Source organism: Nansenia antarctica (assembly GCF_963989245.1).
Source record: "Nansenia antarctica genome assembly, chromosome: 8".
In the NCBI taxonomy this organism is placed as follows: domain Eukaryota; kingdom Metazoa; phylum Chordata; class Actinopteri; order Argentiniformes; family Microstomatidae; genus Nansenia; species Nansenia antarctica.
Genome location: NC_137678.1, coordinates 30464313 through 30485846, shown reverse-complemented (window position 1 = coordinate 30485846; position 21534 = coordinate 30464313). Strand labels below are relative to the sequence as shown.

At 41.7% G+C, this 21534-nt stretch overlaps 1 protein-coding gene across 1 annotated transcript; it reads left to right on the top strand.

Annotated features, from left to right (window-relative positions):
- The first annotated feature begins 6935 nt into the window (after positions 1-6935).
- Positions 6936-7864, top strand: LOC308163663 (thyroid transcription factor 1-associated protein 26 homolog). Its single transcript, XM_080537842.1, has 2 exons — positions 6936-7041; positions 7621-7864. The coding sequence occupies exons 1-2, from the start codon at positions 6940-6942 to the stop codon at positions 7786-7788; spliced, it is 270 nt and encodes an 89-aa protein (XP_080393968.1). The 5' UTR covers positions 6936-6939; the 3' UTR covers positions 7789-7864.
- The last annotated feature ends 13670 nt before the right edge of the window (positions 7865-21534 follow it).

Sequence of the window (21534 nt, the reverse complement as noted above, 5' to 3'; positions counted from 1 at the left end):
TCAGAGACTGATTGTGACGTTAGAATTATTATAAGGTTCTATCTCCATTTTTGTCAAAATTGATATTTTTGAGTTAGTAATTCATAAAATACAAAGGTTCCATCTCACAAAACATAATGGAATGTAAAAACGTTGACGCTCAATATCTCTGAACTACCCTAAACGGAGATAGAACCTTATCATTCTAAGCTCACGTGATTCTTTTTTTGGCCACAGAAACAGCAGTTGTGGAAACGTTGTGGAATCAAACAGTATTATGATTGATTTTTTTTATGTCATTGGTGTGTTTTAGTTTCTGACCACAAGGTGGCGTTCAATGAGATGTGGATAAGTAAACTGTTCTTGTAAAATATTTAATTATTCCTTCCAAAAAAAAAGTTTCATTAAAAATGATTAAGACAGGTTTGGAAATTAAAGTCTGGTTTATCATTGCCTGTTTATACAAACATTTTCCCTCTGTTGAGTCTAACATTGTCCCTCCTGGGTTCTCCTGAATTTTAAATGTGGTAGTAAGTATCTTTTCTATCTTATCTTATCAATATTAAATTGAAAGAGTTTATGAAAACACATTTTTGGGAGTTGTTATAGACCACAAACTATGTTGGAAAACACACATAAACTACTTAAAGACTAAAATATCAAAGTCTATTGCAATACTGCATAAAACGAAATATACATTTAAAAAAATATATAAAAAATATTAAAAATATATAAATAAAAATAAATAAACATTCTCTCAATCACCGTAGCGCATTAAAAACATTAGGAACCCGTCATCATCTCCGTCATAGATATCCATTACGTCTAACAGTAGGGTCTCTGCCATGTCCTGATCAAGAAACTCATCCAGATTCACTGCATCATGCATCCTATTGGAAGAGAGAAAGAGGAAGTCAGTGAACTGTTTTACAATGCAGAAATACATTTAATAAGTCAACAATTAAACCTCTACCATTGTCTTCCAGTTGGCATTTATAAATCTATAGTGAAGTAGCCAACAGAAATGGGTCAAAATGAAATATGAGATTACTTACAGAATAAGGAGAGTTTCCTTTAGCCGTCCTTCCACCCAGTACATACTGGGGATGCAAACGGATGATACCACTCTGCACAGTGGACAACCCCTAAAGTGGATATTAAGATACAATATGACTTTATTAAAAAGGGGCAGAAAACTAATATTTACACCAATAGCAGGTAATGTTAGTTTTTCTTTCTCTTTTGCAGTTGGTTTAAAATGAAAACTACACAACCTGTTGCAGCCCCCCCCCCTCTCACTTGATAACTTCCTCCGGAAGGTCGTTGGTGTTCCTCCAGGTAACGATGCACCCCAGGCAGAAGGAATGACTGCAGTTTGGTAGGATGCCAAAACGACGGTCCTCAGTCTTCTCTGACACCGTGTCCATGCAGATGCCACAGGTCAGATCTTTGCTCTGGTTGAAAGAGTCCGTTTGTATCATGAATTGCCTGTAATAAAATAGACACATGAAGCAGCCAGGCATCTCATCAGATTGCTTGGGCATGATGGCCACGTCTCAGGTGGGCAAAGCAAAGGGGCTAGTACAGTCGAAGTGCAGTTGTGTGCGCCATCTAGTGGCAGTTGCCTGCAATTGACGCAGATTTTCAACGTTCACTCACTTTCCTCAAAAAAGGACCTCTGCCAGTTTACCATTTTGGTCTGTTGTGGATTTATTACCACACTTGTCATCAACTTTCTATAATTCATTTCGATTCCTACTATGGCTGGATCTTTCTACCCCAACCGCTTGCTAGCTTGACAACGACACTGAAGTCCATAGCAAACACATCGTTGACCGGTTTGCTCGTTACATCTTGTTATAAAAAGCGATGTGCCTAGCTAGTTTACTGCTAAATCCCCAAACCCACCTTAAAAGCGGTCTCAAGCTGCGTGGTGGTAATGTCTCTTCCATCTTTAAAGGATTAAAGGATTTTAAGCATTTAAATTTCTTTTTTTTAAAAGGAAACTACCAACTGTTCAAGTCAGTTGAAGTCAGTTGTTCAAGTATCAACTGACTACGTCATAGAACACCTCGAGAGAATCACACCAGCAGAGTTCGTGCTGCTTCACACTCCCAAACTAACGGCAGTTGGGTCATTTTTTTTATACGGTGCCTTTTCCGTCCCCAGTACTAAATCATGTTGTATTTTGTCTAAATTTGGACAAATACTAATTCCATTAGGTTTTTCATGTATAGTCAATTGTTATGTATTATGAATACAATGATATGGGCTTCTAAGTTGTTGTTTTCTACATTTTAAAAGCTTTGGTTAAAGATGTAAATTGGATTTTGCATGGGATTTGGGATGTCCCCAGTGTTGTTCATTCAACTTCAATCCCAAAAATAACTATTAAAAACATATACATTTCCAAATATGTTATTATTATTTCATTTTCCTGATGAATATCTATTGAAATCAAATATAGTTTTTATCCATTTTTTATTTATTTTGTACCAAAAATTAAGGTTTTAATTACAATATTGCTTGTCCCTGCGATCACTGTCCACCCTGTTATGCTGTGTTAATGTCCCTTTTAAAAGAAAACCATATTTCTCAATCACATCACTCCCGTGGCCGGGCAAGGTCCGTTGTGGAGCGCACTATAGTGTTATATAATATATCCTATCCTATATTATATTACATTATTATAGAGCTTATATATAGGCATGTTGAAGAGAGATAGACAGCTCCGGAGGGATATAAAGAAAGACTGAAATACAATCATAAACAATAGTTCCCTTTAAATCTGGAATTAAACTCATTTTCTCGGCTGATAACAACATCGGTAATTATATTACGAGCCACTTGCATGAATGACAGTAGGCAGAGCGTCTCACATGGCTGTAATAACGGCATAACCAGTAGGTGATGTGCGTACGCAAGTCGAAAACACGACGTAGAGATTTGATCGTTTCCACGTTCAAATCGACTCACGTTGAAATGGTTTAAATCACTACGTTGACGTGGATTTTGATCTAAGCACGTTCTATAAATGAGGCCCCTGAACATATAGTTTGTATTTATATACATATTGTTCATAGAGAAGCCTTGCATTCATCTAGCTACCAGACAGACTCCAGTGCATGCAGACTCCAGCCAGGACGTGTGAGGAGCAACAAGCGGATTTGAAAGCCCCTTGGCGACTGGCCCATGACATCACATGGTTGCAGAATGACTTTCCAAACGTTCATTTGTGGGGCAAGACCTCCTAAATAGGAACTGCGATTATTGCTCTCGTCGTTTTTTGCGCCATGAAGTGAGAAGTTTTGTGCGCTATCATCTTTTGTCTTTTTTGGACTGCAGTCATAATTAGTTGGTAAGTTGTTAATAATGTCGTTTCTGTCGTTTATTATATCCAACAGTTGTTTCACTTGCTATTGAACGCAGGTCTTATTGAAATAACACGCAATGTTAGACTACGTTTGTTTACACTTTGAATGTATGGACTTCACAACTTTGTTTATGTTTCCATGACAATACAAAATCTGCAGTAGGTCAAACTGTACATATATACGCTAGACATATTGCACATACCTACATATATGTAGTCAAAATAGAAGTATGTTTGTAGCCTATGGACTTTTTTTTTTACCGTGAAATTGTCATGGTACAAAGAGGAACACATTCGGTTATGGTAGTGTCATAAGTCATACTGCAGTCATACTTGGGCCACAACTAGGCCCAAACGTACATTGAATATGAGAGACATAAGTCAGGTTAGACTTGTTTATTCCTATGTGAAAACTCTAAACAGCCAATGTATTGATAATGTGATGCCATGACATAACCTGCATGTCTTAGTAGGTAATTGATATACAGTATTTGGTGCAGTCAACCCTTACAGAGCATCTTGTTCTTTTTCTACTACTATGATTTACACATGACATTTGTTCAAGATTGATAGAGATCATTGCTCACTCCCACTCACTCTGTCACCACAGCAAAGAAGTTAGCAGCTCTGGCTGCAGAAACCACTTCCTCTTAAGTTCTTATGGTGAACTGTGTGACATTGCTCTACCTACGATGCAGTCAGCAATGTAGTCCTTGACTAAGACTAAGATTACAAATAGACTGATAGCAGCATCACAGGATGTTACTCTCTTGACCACAGTGGACCTTTGTGTTCATTTGAAAGAGATCACAACTAGAAATATAGCTACTGTTAGTCAGTGATCATCAGTAACTTAGAGAGAGATGCAGTAGTAGCCTATGTTATTTGGACGCACTGGCTATTTGGAAACATGCTACTGGCAATAGCCGACATCTCTACAGGTTTCAGTCATGGGTTGTGTACAATTAGAGGTATTAAGATAATCCTTGGATGTTTACTTGCCACTCTAAGTTGTAAGTACAAAGCTTAAGAGAAGGGGAAATAGCCTATACCCCCTTGGGAACTATACCCCTGTGGGAACGCGCCAACCGAATGTCCAACAAACACATTCTTCTTTGTCTCTCTTTCTTAGAGGAACCTCCCAATAACAACCAGTTACCTGTGACTGAGGCGTGAGTAGCCCCCAAACCCCTGAACCTGAACAGTCCCTGTTGGTGCCATCTTCTCTGACACCGGCTTCTTTTGGTTATGACCCCAGCGGGCCTAGCGGAGGGACCGTTGGGCCAGTGAGACTCGGCCATGTCCGATTCCACCTTATTTCGGGCCACCCGAGTGAACTGCAGCGTGTCCGACATGGAGGAGAAGAGACGGGCAGAGCTCCGAGGCGGGGCAGATGCCATGCTGGACAAGACCAAGGAGTTCTTCCAGACCTGCGACGTGGAGGGCAAAGGCTACATCACGCGCACGGATATGAGGGTGAGCTGAAGGGAGGATGGGCTGGCCTGTCGGTACAGACCTGGATGTCCTTTAAGCCCACCCCTAATGGTTGCAGGGTTCCCACGGGTTCTTGAAATCCTTGAAAGTTTGTGAATTTGAGAAATTTGGAAAATCAAGGTCTTAAAAGTTTTTGAAAATAGACATGGGTCATTGAAAGTGCTTGAATTCCCCCCCCCCCCCCTCTCTCTCTCTCTCTCTCTCTCTCTCTCTCTCTCTCTCTCTCTCTCTCTCTCTCTCTCTCTAAAAGATAATCTATATTCAAAGCTAGTCAACTAGTAAATACGTCTCTGTATTGCTTAACTTTACACATATTTCACAATATATTGTTTTGCTGTGCTGTGGTAGAGAAGGCAAGAGACCATCTAGTGTTCACACAAGCCTACTCTTTGTTGTCTGTGAGTGGATAGTTCCTATTATATAAATTCTCATCTAGATCAGTCTCAAAATATGCCGTGTTGGGTCCTTGAATTTGAGGGAATTGAGTCTTGAAAGTCCTTGAAAGGTGCTTGAATTTGATGTTTCAGAAGGTGTGGGAACCCTGTGGTTGGAGTTGGCTAAAGCCCATACAGATCTGGGATCAGGGTGGGAGGGATCGGTGGTGGTAGACTTTTAGTGTATTGATGATAATTGCTGCGAGGGCAGTATGATTTTAGATACTGTACGTATGTCAAGGTTACGTTAGTTACACGTTATTTTATTTGTGCTCTTTAGCCCCCTCCCCTCCCCTCTCTTTCTCTCACTCCCTCCTGCACAACTCCAGTAAAGCTGTGCAGGATCATGTGACCTGTAGGATGTATCTCTGCTTCCATTCCCTGTCTCCTCCACCTCCTTCCCAGTGTTGTGAAATGGCTGCCTCATATAATATAGTACATATGTTAGGTATAGGTAACTAGGGTTAGGTGCTAGGGTGCTACGGTAAGGGTTAGGGTTAGGGTTAGACATGCCAGCATGTCGACGTAGCACCTAAACCTAACCCTATTTTTCCCACATGTACCGTAACACATATACTATTATACATACTATTATGTCATACAGGAGGAGAGATGAGGACAGGCCCCCTCACCCCCCTCTCTCTCTATTGATCGAACACGCACACACACGACGCAAACACACACAAACAGTGTGGACGCTTGACACAGATTCATAGTCGGAGAAGAAATGGGTCACACACTCTTACGATGATGACGTCCCTTGGGAGTAATTGAATGAAGAGCCACGTTCACAATGTAATGAGAGGAGAGTGAGTGACATCACACGGTAATGAGAGGAGAGTGAGTGACATCACACGGTAATGAGAGGAGAGTGAGTGACATCACACGGTAATGAGAGGAGAGTGAGTGACATGCAGCAAGTGTCTTCTGCTGCTGCGGTGGCGTTTCATGTGTCTGTTAGCGTTAGAGGACCTCTCCACCCACGCACTGAAGCTGCCTCTCAATAGCCCTGCACCTTTCAACCCTACTGACACCCACTCACTCACTGACACACACACACACACACACACACACACACACACACACACTGACACACACACTCACTGACACACACACACACACACACACGCACACACACACTTTACTCAAGCTCTGCTTTTTAATTAATGACACCAAGCTCTTGCTAGCAACAGGCTATTGTTTTTATTGTCTGTGTTGAGGGGTTTTGTACACATAGGCGACAGGATGTACTGTGGTGAAAGGATGTAGATGTCTGAGGACAAAGACAAACATGTTATTCGATGCCCCGATTAATTCTCTCTCAGCGTGGAGATAATGGTTTGTATCTCGGTCTATGGTTTTCATGGTTTCATTTCAATTCCTCACTCTCAGTCCTATTGTTTTAATGCTTACACAAGCACACAACAACCAGCAGCGTAGCTTACCAGGAGTTGGAAACCCCAGTGCCGTATGTTATTTCAGTCAGCTTCAAAGTGCAATAGTCCTTTGCAGTGCATTGTACAGAATGTGAGTTATTGCTGTTTTTGTCTAGTAGGAAATAACTGTTTGCTGTGCATGGACAACACTATCACATGGCATGCATAGCTCATATTGAAGGAGGTTTCTAACAGTGTGGAAATGTCTTTTTTCAGTCTCCCTATGAGTAATCGGAGCAAAAAGAAAATGCTACGGAAGACCTCCTATCAGAAGACTAAGGAGGAGTTTGAGAATGTCATAGAACAGCGTGCAAATAAGAAAGAGGTAAGGAGGACTTCCTCTGCAATGCAATGTCTGCTGTTTAGTAGGACTTCATCTGGGAAACAGCACCTTCATGTGCCCAGATAAACTCCTCAAAAAATGTTCGGAAACGTTATTTCGGTCGATTATTCCTCCCCTTTAATAATACCAATTGGTACTGTATTTTATATCGTTGGAAAGCCTGATTAGTCACTTTTACAACGAGGTACAACTTGTAAGGATCATGCATTCGTGGAAGGAGCAACACAGCTAAACGTGTAATACCAATTGGTATTATTAAAGGGGAGGAATAATCGACCGAAATAACGTTTCCAAACTTTTTTCGAGGAGTTTATTTAAGCCTGCAATCTTAGAAAAGAACTTAGAGATAAAACACTGTTAATAAGAAGTGTTGCCTGTGGAAGAAAACGTTGAAGAAACCCTTTAGTTCTGGAAATGTTCCTCAAAGGGCTCTCCCTCAGGGACAGTATGTTCTAGGTCAAACTTTTTTTTTTTACCGCAAGTGTTAAGGAGGAAAAATGTCTCTCCTTGTTCAAAAGTACAGCTTACAGTAAGTGGTCTTGTTTTCTATTCTATTCTTAGGAATTCTTGAAGATCAAGCAACAGAAACAAGAGGCTATTCAGAAGTACAAGCAGAAGAAAATGGAGAACTTTCAGATGCTGAGCAAAAAGACAAAGAAAGGACAGCCGAACCTGAACCTTCAGATGGAGTACCTGCTGCAGAAGATCCAAGGGGAGTCTGGGAAATGACCAGAGACTTACAGAGAAGGAACATGGACATTTTAGAAAACAATGGTTGCACAGTGTAACTTCCACAGTGATTGTGTCAGAGACTGATTGTGACGTTAGAATTATTATAAGGTTCTATCTCCATTTTTGTCAAAATTGATATTTTTGAGTTAGTAATTCATAAAATACAAAGGTTCCATCTCACAAAACATAATGGAATGTAAAAACGTTGACGCTCAATATCTCTGAACTACCCTAAACGGAGATAGAACCTTATCATTCTAAGCTCACGTGATTCTTTTTTTGGCCACAGAAACAGCAGTTGTGGAAACGTTGTGGAATCAAACAGTATTATGATTGATTTTTTTTATGTCATTGGTGTGTTTTAGTTTCTGACCACAAGGTGGCGTTCAATGAGATGTGGATAAGTAAACTGTTCTTGTAAAATATTTAATTATTCCTTCCAAAAAAAAAGTTTCATTAAAAATGATTAAGGCAGGTTTGGAAATTAAAGTCTGGTTTATCATTGCCTGTTTATACAAACATTTTCCCTCTGTTGAGCCTAACATTGTCCCTCCTGGGTTCTCCTGAATTTTAAATGTGGTAGTAAGTATCTTTTCTATCTTATCTTATCAATATTAAATTGAAAGAGTTTATGAAAACACATTTTTGGGAGTTGTTATAGACCACAAACTATGTTGGAAAACACACATAAACTACTTAAAGACTAAAATATCAAAGTCTATTGCAATACTGCATAAAACGAAATATACATTTAAAAAAATATATAAAAAAAATATTAAAAATATATAAATAAAAATAAATAAACATTCTCTCAATCACCGTAGCGCATTAAAAACATTAGGAACCCGTCATCATCTCCGTCATAGATATCCATTACGTCTAACAGTAGGGTCTCTGCCATGTCCTGATCAAGAAACTCATCCAGATTCACTGCATCATGCATCCTATTGGAAGAGAGAAAGAGGAAGTCAGTGAACTGTTTTACAATGCAGAAATACATTTAATAAGTCAACAATTAAACCTCTACCATTGTCTTCCAGTTGGCATTTATAAATCTATAGTGAAGTAGCCAACAGAAATGGGTCAAAATGAAATATGAGATTACTTACAGAATAAGGAGAGTTTCCTTTAGCCGTCCTTCCACCCAGTACATACTGGGGATGCAAACGGATGATACCACTCTGCACAGTGGACAACCCCTAAAGTGGATATTAAGATACAATATGACTTTATTAAAAAGGGGCAGAAAACTAATATTTACACCAATAGCAGGTAATGTTAGTTTTTCTTTCTCTTTTGCAGTTGGTTTAAAATGAAAACTACACAACCTGTTGCAGCCCCCCCCCCTCTCACTTGATAACTTCCTCCGGAAGGTCGTTGGTGTTCCTCCAGGTAACGATGCACCCCAGGCAGAAGGAATGACTGCAGTTTGGTAGTGTCGTGTATTCTTATTGATTATGAATCAAAGAACAGTTAGTTTAAGATAATTTAATTAGTTAAAGGCAGGTTTATACATTACATCTGTTCCCCGTGGATCCTGGGCTGCAAGAGAGCGCTTGTCGTGTCTCTCTCCCCGTTCCCCTCCAGAGGGGAGGGGCCAGCGTGCATGTGTGTCCCTCCCCAACCCCCAAAGGTCCCTGCTGGTCATCTGTGTCCCTGCATGCCCTGGCATGTGTGTGTGTCTAAAACATACCACATATTCATACATAGATCATACATACTACAGAAATATACTACACATCCCCCCTCGGACCACCCAGAGGGTGTTCCGAAACTAAACCACCATAAAACAAAAACAAAAACACAAAACCCCACAAAACATCCCAAAAAAAAAAAAAAAAAATTTTTTTTTTTTTTTTTTTAAATAAAATTAAAAATTAAAAAATAAACAACAACAGACAGAAAAACTACACCAACACACAACACAAGAAGCACAATAACACAGACCAACCCAGGACCAGTATTAGGAACCAAAGATATCATAAACAAAAAATAGAAAACAACCAATAATAAAAAGAATTTTGAACATAACAATCACAATTAAACTAAACACAGTTTATCATGCACAAATCAATACAGAAACTTCCAACGACCGATGTTTTCTTTGTCCTTGAAGCGTCGGGGTCAGAGGTTACTAGCACTTGTACCCAGTTGGAGAACAGCCTTTACCGCTGTCTCAGATTGATAACACTTCCATAGTCAGGAGCTTTCCATTTTCGTTGCGCTAGGAACAGAACCTCTCTCCTAGCTTTGTATAACCACCACATCACTTCTCAACTGACCTCAATCACACGATATAGAAACAAACAAACAATACACAAATAATGACATTCAGTTATCATAACACATAATTCTCCAACAGTAAGCATAGGACAAAGGGAATGCATTAATGCATAGATCTTCACCTCAGGTGAGGACTAGTCTTCTGAAAAGTTCATTAACGTGGACTGAGTGACTGATTTTCCAAAAACAGTCAATGAGGCCCTGCCTTCTAAGAAAGTCAAAAATCATGTCTGCTATAATAGGTGCTCCTATCTTGGCAAAATAAGTTTCCCATGCCCCTAAGACCGTTTCCAGCCATGCTATTATCTGCTGTCCATTCCCGTCGTTCCCTTTGATCTGCTGCTTCACTACCCTATTCATAGTCTTTAATCTTTTCCTAACTGGTCGTCGTCCGTCAGTGTCATTGAGGTTAAGGCAGCCGCCTGGTCCCCTCCCACGCTGATCAAGGTCTGGGGAGTCGCCCTCAGCATCATCTGAAGCATGGTGCAGGCACTCGCCAGCATCCCCAGTAGCACAGGTGTCCAGGCTTTGGACACCCCCAGGCTGGACCTCCAGACTGTCAACACTCTCTGCTTCGTTGGTTTCTGGTTCATTGGCATCTGGACAGCTTTCCACTGTCCCCTCGGTTTCAGGCACTGCCGGTAATGTCACTGGCTGTAACACTGGCATTGCCACTGGCTCTGGCAACACCACAGCATCTCCTTGTAGCTCCTCCTTCTCAGGTTCTCTGGGGACCTCGGCACCTGTTGGCACAACATCCTGCCTACTCTGTACATCCACCCCCCTGTCCACCACCCGTGGCCCTATTGGGGTAGGGATATGCCCAGACACCACTGGTGTACCCACTCTGATGTTGTTTCTCCAACAGACCCCACATTGACCTAAAGCATGGTCAATCTGTTCCATCAAATATGGACTCCAAAACCCATATTTCTTGGTGATCTTGCGTCTTACCTCCCCCCTAGCCACATGTGCTAATCCATGAGCTTCCTGTATTAACATGCCTAATAAATCTGAGGGTGCTACAACCAACCCCTCATGATTCCTCCATAGACCTGTGTCATCCTGACTTGCCCCCCTTGCTAGCCAAACGCTCTTGTCTAACGTAGTTACTCTACTCTGTAACATCAATAAATCCTCAAGTGTGACCATGCCCTGTAATTGCTTTTCATGTGTGACCAGAAGACCTTTACCTGCCTTGTCTGCTCCTGTAATGGCTTTGGCTGCATCTTCTGCAGCCCTGTTACCTTGTGTGACATGTGATGAGTCAGACCTGTGTGTGGCACACTTCACTATAGCTAATTCCTTTGGCTTCATCATGGCTTGTAACAGCTTCATGATCTGTGCGTGATGCTGTATAGGCGTACCATCAGTTCTCTTAAAACCCCGCCCCCTCCATACAGCTCCATTAAAATGACAAACATTATGTGCATAGGCAGAGTCGGTGTACACTGTCACTCTCCGTCCGGTTCCCAAGTTGCATGCTTCTGTGAGGGCAATCAATTCAGCCAACTGAGCCGAGCAAGGCTGAGGAACTGCCTCAGCCTGTTCTACAATAAACTTTGAATTCTGTGCTTTAACTAAGGAATACCCAGCGCACAACGTTTCTCCTACCCCGTAACAAGACCCATCAACCCAATATTCTATATCAGCTCCCTTTAAAGGCAAAGCTTGTAGGTCTGTTCTATGCTTAATCACTTTGGCTGTCGATGGAACCTGAGCACCGCTGTCAGGTGTGCATTTTACTGTACAGTTCAATTGGCATAGAGCATCTCTCCCTAGCAGCCCTGTTGGCGTGTGTTCTGACACAAGTGTTGACAGAGTTGCTCTCTGTCCCTTGTACTCTAAGTCTACAAGCTCAGTTGTAGGAATCAGCTGTTTAATTCCCTCAAATCCGATTGTCTTCACATATTCTCTAGACATAGGGAGGTGCGTGGCGCCTTCAGGCTTCTGTGTCACCACCAGCTGGCACCTCCCACTCGGATCTTCCGGGCACCCCTATAGGCCAGCTGCTGGGCCTCCGTAAGGGTTCATCACTCCTGGAGCAGGTGTAGTAGGGGGCCAATATCCTCCTCCTTGGCTCCCCCCTGCGCCCCCCTGGGGCCTGTTGCAGCAGGCACAGGCTAGATGTCCATTCTGGTCACATTGGCATGGTTCTAGCATCTCCTTCCCTGCTGCTGTCCATCCCCCTGGTGGTGGTCCTTGGCCAGGCTGTGTGTACATCTGGCATGGAACCGCTTGCACCCCTGGTGGCCCTTGTGGGTATGGATACCCCCCTTGTGGCCCCTGTGGGTAGGACTGGTAAGTAGCAGGATACCCCCCTTGTGGCCCCTGTGAGTAGGACTGGTAAGTAGCAGTCTGCACTCCAGGTGGCTGTTGCTGTGGGGCTAAAGCCTGCACTCCCTCTATGTTCCTCTCGCTTTCAGTCAATTGCAAATGAGTCAATATTCTGAGGGATTCTTCGTCTCGTGCCTTCTGTATCTGAATGTTCTTTCGATATAACTCAACTTGATGCGCTACGTGGTCTATATAAACAGCTTTGTTCATGTGTCGTAGCCCCACCACTTCTGCTAGCTTATCCTTAACTGGGGTAGGAAGCCCTTCTTGTATTTTTTCCCTGATTATGGATTTTTCTAAGGGGTTATCTTCAGCGTCTTTCCCTGTCACACTTCTCCATTGAGAGTGTATACGGGCAATATAACCCCTGGGATTCTCATCCCCCCCCAGTGGCTTCACAATGATATTGTCTGGGTGAATGTGAGTAGGGTAGATCTCCCTGATTGCTTTCCACAGTTTGCCTCTGTTTGCTGCGAAAAGCTCTGGATCATAAACTGATGTATTGATATATCTATGAAGTCCTGCCTTCATCAATATTTCCTGCATTGTATCCAATCCTGCAATAAAAGCTAAGAGTCTTTTCAGGTCTCCCATCGCGACCTGCGTTCCTATCAGTATCACGTCAACCTGTCGCGTCCACGAATGTCCTCCCTCTTGAAGAACTGGGAGTTTCTCGATCACTTCAGACAAATCTGTATGATGCCACGGATGATATTCCATCTTGTTACCCCGAATCAGCACTGGACAGTTCTTTAGTGTATTTGATGACATTCGGTGACAATCTCCCTCTTTCTCCGGGCGTCTTCTCCCACCTTTCCTTTCGGCTGTGGCTATCATCTTCCTGCCCTGCGCGTTGTAGCCTCCATCTGCATTGTCGTCATCACTTGAGTCTGCACTGCCATCTTCGCTGTCATCTTCCTCGTCACTCCTGTCGTCCCCTTTTCCCCTTGGCTCCTTCTTCTTCTTCTGGGAATGATCCTCCAGTGCCTTAGCATAGGGAGGGGGACTGGGGGCAGGACACTGAGCTATTTTCTGTCCCTCTACCTTAAATAGATCTAAAATAGCTAACTCTAACTTGCGTTTCTCTGATCTAATCTTTCCTCTTTGATGTGCTTTGTGCCCATTGATAAGTATCTCCAATGTTGCAATTAATTGTAAATTAATGCTGCCCTCTTTCGGCCACGGCTGTTCAATGTATGCCCAACGGCTATTCCATTTCGTAGACATTTTGCTAATTTCCCTAACAAGAGGATTCATTTTTTCCACTACAGCCATAGGGGATAACGTAGCCAACATTCCACGATGTTCACTAATATCTTTTAACAGCTTCGTGGAATTCGACCCCATTCTACTTGGCTCAATATGCTGACAATATTCTATATTAGATAAGGTGTACGCTTCTTACAACCCACCTTATTTTGTCTTGTTTGCTAAACAAATGCTAGTCCAATATAACTGTATTGACCATCCCCACAAAAACCCTGCAACTTCAGAATAACAGACTTGCCTCTTGTGTATGTCAGTGCAGTATTAACTTAAATCTAATCTCTGTGTAAGTACTTTATACTTAAATGTGTTTCCTAATTGTTTACGAATGTATCTTAATTACTCATTCAATACTAATTACAGTTCTGGTCAACACAATTATTAAATCACACAGGCTGATCAACACCTAAGTATTCACCGATCCACAAAAACCCTTTTACTGCTCAACTCTCAAATATGTACTATTCTGCTATTCCTTAATCAAACACTGTGGAAATGACCTAACTAAAATAAAAGATGTAAATTACAAATATTAATTATAACCTGTAGAGAAATCGACTTGTTATTTGGAAAAGAATGAATGATTAATTATTAATTACACACTTAAAGAAATCGACTTGTCATTTGGAAGGAATAAAATGATTAATTATTCATTACAATCTGTAAGGGAATCGAATTGTTAAGTGAAAGGAATGAATGATTAGTTAGAATTATTCACTATATCATCATATACATTGATTTAAAACTTATGGAATCAATCAATTGTTTTGGGAAACAGAAAATGAATGATCTGAACAATTAATTCAATCAATTTGTAATTAATTAAATTAATTAAATTAATTGTAATACATTACAATCATTTATAACCATCTATTTATTAATGTATCGGACTGTTTCATCGACCTCAGCTGTATCTCCCTGAGGATTTAGTGTTTTAAAATGTATTGTCGTATTTCGACCAGCAGATGGAGCTGTGCTCCGGCTAACGCGCATCGATTGCGCATGCGCCAACTCTTAGCCAAGGCTATGAATGTTTTAACCGTAACTCTAAACTATTTAAAATACCCCGAGATCAATTCACCATATCTCTATCTTAAATACTATAGTCTATGTAAAATGATCCGTAAGAAATAAGGAATGTAATTAATCAGTCAGGTTCCTTTCCAAAGGAATGCTTTCCAAAGGAGTGCCTGTTTGCAGAGGCAAGAAGAGGGGGCTACAACCCGTCTCCCCTGAAAAATCACCGCGTGTTTGTAGCCTGCTCCAAAACAATCTCTCCAACACAACTTGTTTTCATAAACGATTACTTTTCACGACACAGCAACATCAAGACTATCTTTCAATCCAGCCCAACTACTATTTATCTCATTCAAATATTCTACGTTCACGTTTCCCTCATAAAGATGGCCTCTGTGTGTGTCCTTTAGACTCTCTGACCCACTGCAAATGGCGTCTAAATGCAAATGGCGTCTAAACTCCGCTGAAAGTACACTGCACGTTTCCCTCATAAAAATGGCGTCTAAGAATAGACTCTCTGACACACTGCAAATGGCCGCCCACACAACGGCGTCCTCTCACACAGACAAAGAGTAATGGCGTACTCTCTGCTACAATACAAAACAGACTACCGAGTCCACCCACACTCCAACACATAAACACAACCTCACCGAATTTTACACAAACACACACGATATTCCAATACCGTACAAACAAACCTTACCATTAAACACTATATTTTACAAAAAACGGGCTTCCAAGTCCGGCTCTCACAATCCACCCATCAAAGATTTATGAAAAGTTTGCATCTATTCCAACAAGATTACCGTTACACAGATTCTTTTGACTATAACTTATCTGAGATTTACAGTTTATTTTAAACACACCAATCGACTAGAGAGAGATTTCTGCAGAAAATCTACCTTCTTTGTTAGATTGAAGTTCGCAAAATACTGTAAATTAAGTTACATTTATCTCCTGGCTAGCTCGCCATTTACTGTCGTGTATTCTTATTGATTATGAATCAAAGAACAGTTAGTTTAAGATAATTTAATTAGTTACAGGCAGGTTTATACATTACATCTGTTCCCCGTGGATCCTGGGCTGCAAGAGAGCGCTTGTCGTGTCTCTCTCCCCGTTCCCCTCCAGAGGGGAGGGGCCAGCGTGCATGTGTGTCCCTCCCCAACCCCCAAAGGTCCCTGCTGGTCATCTGTGTCCCTGCATGCCCTGGCATGTGTGTGTGTCTAAAACATACCACATATTCATACATAGATCATACATACTACAGAAATATACTACAGTAGGATGCCAAAACGACGGTCCTCAGTCTTCTCTGACACCGTGTCCATGCAGATGCCACAGGTCAGATCTTTGCTCTGGTTGAAAGAGTCCGTTTGTATCATGAATTGCCTGTAATAAAATAGACACATGAAGCAGCCAGGCATCTCATCAGATTGCTTGGGCATGATGGCCACGTCTCAGGTGGGCAAAGCAAAGGGGCTAGTACAGTCGAAGTGCAGTTGTGTGCGCCATCTAGTGGCAGTTGCCTGCAATTGACGCAGATTTTCAACGTTCACTCACTTTCCTCAAAAAAGGACCTCTGCCAGTTTACCATTTTGGTCTGTTGTGGATTTATTACCACACTTGTCATCAACTTTCTATAATTCATTTCGATTCCTACTATGGCTGGATCTTTCTACCCCAACCGCTTGCTAGCTTGACAACGACACTGAAGTCCATAGCAAACACATCGTTGACCGGTTTGCTCGTTACATCTTGTTATAAAAAGCGATGTGCCTAGCTAGTTTACTGCTAAATCCCCAAACCCACCTTAAAAGCGGTCTCAAGCTGCGTGGTGGTAATGTCTCTTCCATCTTTAAAGGATTAAAGGATTTTAAGCATTTAAATTTCTTTTTTTTAAAAGGAAACTACCAACTGTTCAAGTCAGTTGAAGTCAGTTGTTCAAGTATCAACTGACTACGTCATAGAACACCTCGAGAGAATCACACCAGCAGAGTTCGTGCTGCTTCACACTCCCAAACTAACGGCAGTTGGGTCATTTTTTTTATACGGTGCCTTTTCCGTCCCCAGTACTAAATCATGTTGTATTTTGTCTAAATTTGGACAAATACTAATTCCATTAGGTTTTTCATGTATAGTCAATTGTTATGTATTATGAATACAATGATATGGGCTTCTAAGTTGTTGTTTTCTACATTTTAAAAGCTTTGGTTAAAGATGTAAATTGGATTTTGCATGGGATTTGGGATGTCCCCAGTGTTGTTCATTCAACTTCAATCCCAAAAATAACTATTAAAAACATATACATTTCCAAATATGTTATTATTATTTCATTTTCCTGATGAATATCTATTGAAATCAAATATAGTTTTTATCCATTTTTTATTTATTTTGTACCAAAAATTAAGGTTTTAATTACAATATTGCTTGTCCCTGCGATCACTGTCCACCCTGTTATGCTGTGTTAATGTCCCTTTTAAAAGAAAACCATATTTCTCAATCACATCACTCCCGTGGCCGGGCAAGGTCCGTTGTGGAGCGCACTATAGTGTTATATAATATATCCTATCCTATATTATATTACATTATTATAGAGCTTATATATAGGCATGTTGAAGAGAGATAGACAGCTCCGGAGGGATATAAAGAAAGACTGAAATACAATCATAAACAATAGTTCCCTTTAAATCTGGAATTAAACTCATTTTCTCGGCTGATAACAACATCGGTAATTATATTACGAGCCACTTGCATGAATGACAGTAGGCAGAGCGTCTCACATGGCTGTAATAACGGCATAACCAGTAGGTGATGTGCGTACGCAAGTCGAAAACACGACGTAGAGATTTGATCGTTTCCACGTTCAAATCGACTCACGTTGAAATGGTTTAAATCACTACGTTGACGTGGATTTTGATCTAAGCACGTTCTATAAATGAGGCCCCTGAACATATAGTTTGTATTTATATACATATTGTTCATAGAGAAGCCTTGCATTCATCTAGCTACCAGACAGACTCCAGTGCATGCAGACTCCAGCCAGGACGTGTGAGGAGCAACAAGCGGATTTGAAAGCCCCTTGGCGACTGGCCCATGACATCACATGGTTGCAGAATGACTTTCCAAACGTTCATTTGTGGGGCAAGACCTCCTAAATAGGAACTGCGATTATTGCTCTCGTCGTTTTTTGCGCCATGAAGTGAGAAGTTTTGTGCGCTATCATCTTTTGTCTTTTTTGGACTGCAGTCATAATTAGTTGGTAAGTTGTTAATAATGTCGTTTCTGTCGTTTATTATATCCAACAGTTGTTTCACTTGCTATTGAACGCAGGTCTTATTGAAATAACACGCAATGTTAGACTACGTTTGTTTACACTTTGAATGTATGGACTTCACAACTTTGTTTATGTTTCCATGACAATACAAAATCTGCAGTAGGTCAAACTGTACATATATACGCTAGACATATTGCACATACCTACATATATGTAGTCAAAATAGAAGTATGTTTGTAGCCTATGGACTTTTTTTTTTACCGTGAAATTGTCATGGTACAAAGAGGAACACATTCGGTTATGGTAGTGTCATAAGTCATACTGCAGTCATACTTGGGCCACAACTAGGCCCAAACGTACATTGAATATGAGAGACATAAGTCAGGTTAGACTTGTTTATTCCTATGTGAAAACTCTAAACAGCCAATGTATTGATAATGTGATGCCATGACATAACCTGCATGTCTTAGTAGGTAATTGATATACAGTATTTGGTGCAGTCAACCCTTACAGAGCATCTTGTTCTTTTTCTACTACTATGATTTACACATGACATTTGTTCAAGATTGATAGAGATCATTGCTCACTCCCACTCACTCTGTCACCACAGCAAAGAAGTTAGCAGCTCTGGCTGCAGAAACCACTTCCTCTTAAGTTCTTATGGTGAACTGTGTGACATTGCTCTACCTACGATGCAGTCAGCAATGTAGTCCTTGACTAAGACTAAGATTACAAATAGACTGATAGCAGCATCACAGGATGTTACTCTCTTGACCACAGTGGACCTTTGTGTTCATTTGAAAGAGATCACAACTAGAAATATAGCTAGTGTTAGTCAGTGATCATCAGTAACTTAGAGAGAGATGCAGTAGTAGCCTATGTTATTTGGACGCACTGGCTATTTGGAAACATGCTACTGGCAATAGCCGACATCTCTACAGGTTTCAGTCATGGGTTGTGTACAACTAGAGGTATTAAGATAATCCTTGGATGTTTACTTGCCACTCTAAGTTGTAAGTACAAAGCTTAAGAGAAGGGGAAATAGCCTATACCCCCTTGGGAACTATACCCCTGTGGGAACGCGCCAACCGAATGTCCAACAAACACATTCTTCTTTGTCTCTCTTTCTTAGAGGAACCTCCCAATAACAACCAGTTACCTGTGACTGAGGCGTGAGTAGCCCCCAAACCCCTGAACCTGAACAGTCCCTGTTGGTGCCATCTTCTCTGACACCGGCTTCTTTTGGTTATGACCCCAGCGGGCCTAGCGGAGGGACCGTTGGGCCAGTGAGACTCGGCCATGTCCGATTCCACCTTATTTCGGGCCACCCGAGTGAACTGCAGCGTGTCCGACATGGAGGAGAAGAGACGGGCAGAGCTCCGAGGCGGGGCAGATGCCATGCTGGACAAGACCAAGGAGTTCTTCCAGACCTGCGACGTGGAGGGCAAAGGCTACATCACGCGCACGGATATGAGGGTGAGCTGAAGGGAGGATGGGCTGGCCTGTCGGTACAGACCTGGATGTCCTTTAAGCCCACCCCTAATGGTTGCAGGGTTCCCACGGGTTCTTGAAATCCTTGAAAGTTTGTGAATTTGAGAAATTTGGAAAATCAAGGTCTTAAAAGTTTTTGAAAATAGACATGGGTCATTGAAAGTGCTTGAATTCCCCCCCCCCCCCCCTCTCTCTCTCTCTCTCTCTCTCTCTCTCTCTCTCTCTCTCTCTCTCTCTCTAAAAGATAATCTATATTCAAAGCTAGTCAACTAGTAAATACATCTCTGTATTGCTTAACTTTACACATATTTCACAATATATTGTTTTGCTGTGCTGTGGTAGAGAAGGCAAGAGACCATCTAGTGTTCACACAAGCCTACTCTTTGTTGTCTGTGAGTGGATAGTTCCTATTATATAAATTCTCATCTAGATCAGTCTCAAAATATGCCGTGTTGGGTCCTTGAATTTGAGGGAATTGAGTCTTGAAAGTCCTTGAAAGGTGCTTGAATTTGATGTTTCAGAAGGTGTGGGAACCCTGTGGTTGGAGTTGGCTAAAGCCCATACAGATCTGGGATCAGGGTGGGAGGGATCGGTGGTGGTAGACTTTTAGTGTATTGATGATAATTGCTGCGAGGGCAGTATGATTTTAGATACTGTACGTATGTCAAGGTTACGTTAGTTACACGTTATTTTATTTGTGCTCTTTAGCCCCCTCCCCTCCCCTCTCTTTCTCTCACTCCCTCCTGCACAACTCCAGTAAAGCTGTGCAGGATCATGTGACCTGTAGGATGTATCTCTGCTTCCATTCCCTGTCTCCTCCACCTCCTTCCCAGTGTTGTGAAATGGCTGCCTCATATAATATAGTACATATGTTAGGTATAGGTAACTAGGGTTAGGTGCTAGGGTGCTACGGTAAGGGTTAGGGTTAGGGTTAGACATGCCAGCATGTCGACGTAGCACCTAAACCTAACCCTATTTTTCCCACATGTACCGTAACACATATACTATTATACATACTATTATGTCATACAGGAGGAGAGATGAGGACAGGCCCCCTCACCCCCCTCTCTCTCTATTGATCGAACACGCACACACACGACGCAAACACACACAAACAGTGTGGACGCTTGACACAGATTCATAGTCGGAGAAGAAATGGGTCACACACTCTTACGATGATGACGTCCCTTGGGAGTAATTGAATGAAGAGCCACGTTCACAATGTAATGAGAGGAGAGTGAGTGACATCACACGGTAATGAGAGGAGAGTGAGTGACATCACACGGTAATGAGAGGAGAGTGAGTGACATCACACGGTAATGAGAGGAGAGTGAGTGACATGCAGCAAGTGTCTTCTGCTGCTGCGGTGGCGTTTCATGTGTCTGTTAGCGTTAGAGGACCTCTCCACCCACGCACTGAAGCTGCCTCTCAATAGCCCTGCACCTTTCAACCCTACTGACACCCACTCACTCACTGACACACACACACACACACACACACACACACACTGACACACACACTCACTGACACACACACACACACACACACGCACACACACACTTTACTCAAGCTCTGCTTTTTAATTAATGACACCAAGCTCTTGCTAGCAACAGGCTATTGTTTTTATTGTCTGTGTTGAGGGGTTTTGTACACATAGGCGACAGGATGTACTGTGGTGAAAGGATGTAGATGTCTGAGGACAAAGACAAACATGTTATTCGATGCCCCGATTAATTCTCTCTCAGCGTGGAGATAATGGTTTGTATCTCGGTCTATGGTTTTCATGGTTTCATTTCAATTCCTCACTCTCAGTCCTATTGTTTTAATGCTTACACAAGCACACAACAACCAGCAGCGTAGCTTACCAGGAGTTGGAAACCCCAGTGCCGTATGTTATTTCAGTCAGCTTCAAAGTGCAATAGTCCTTTGCAGTGCATTGTACAGAATGTGAGTTATTGCTGTTTTTGTCTAGTAGGAAATAACTGTTTGCTGTGCATGGACAACACTATCACATGGCATGCATAGCTCATATTGAAGGAGGTTTCTAACAGTGTGGAAATGTCTTTTTTCAGTCT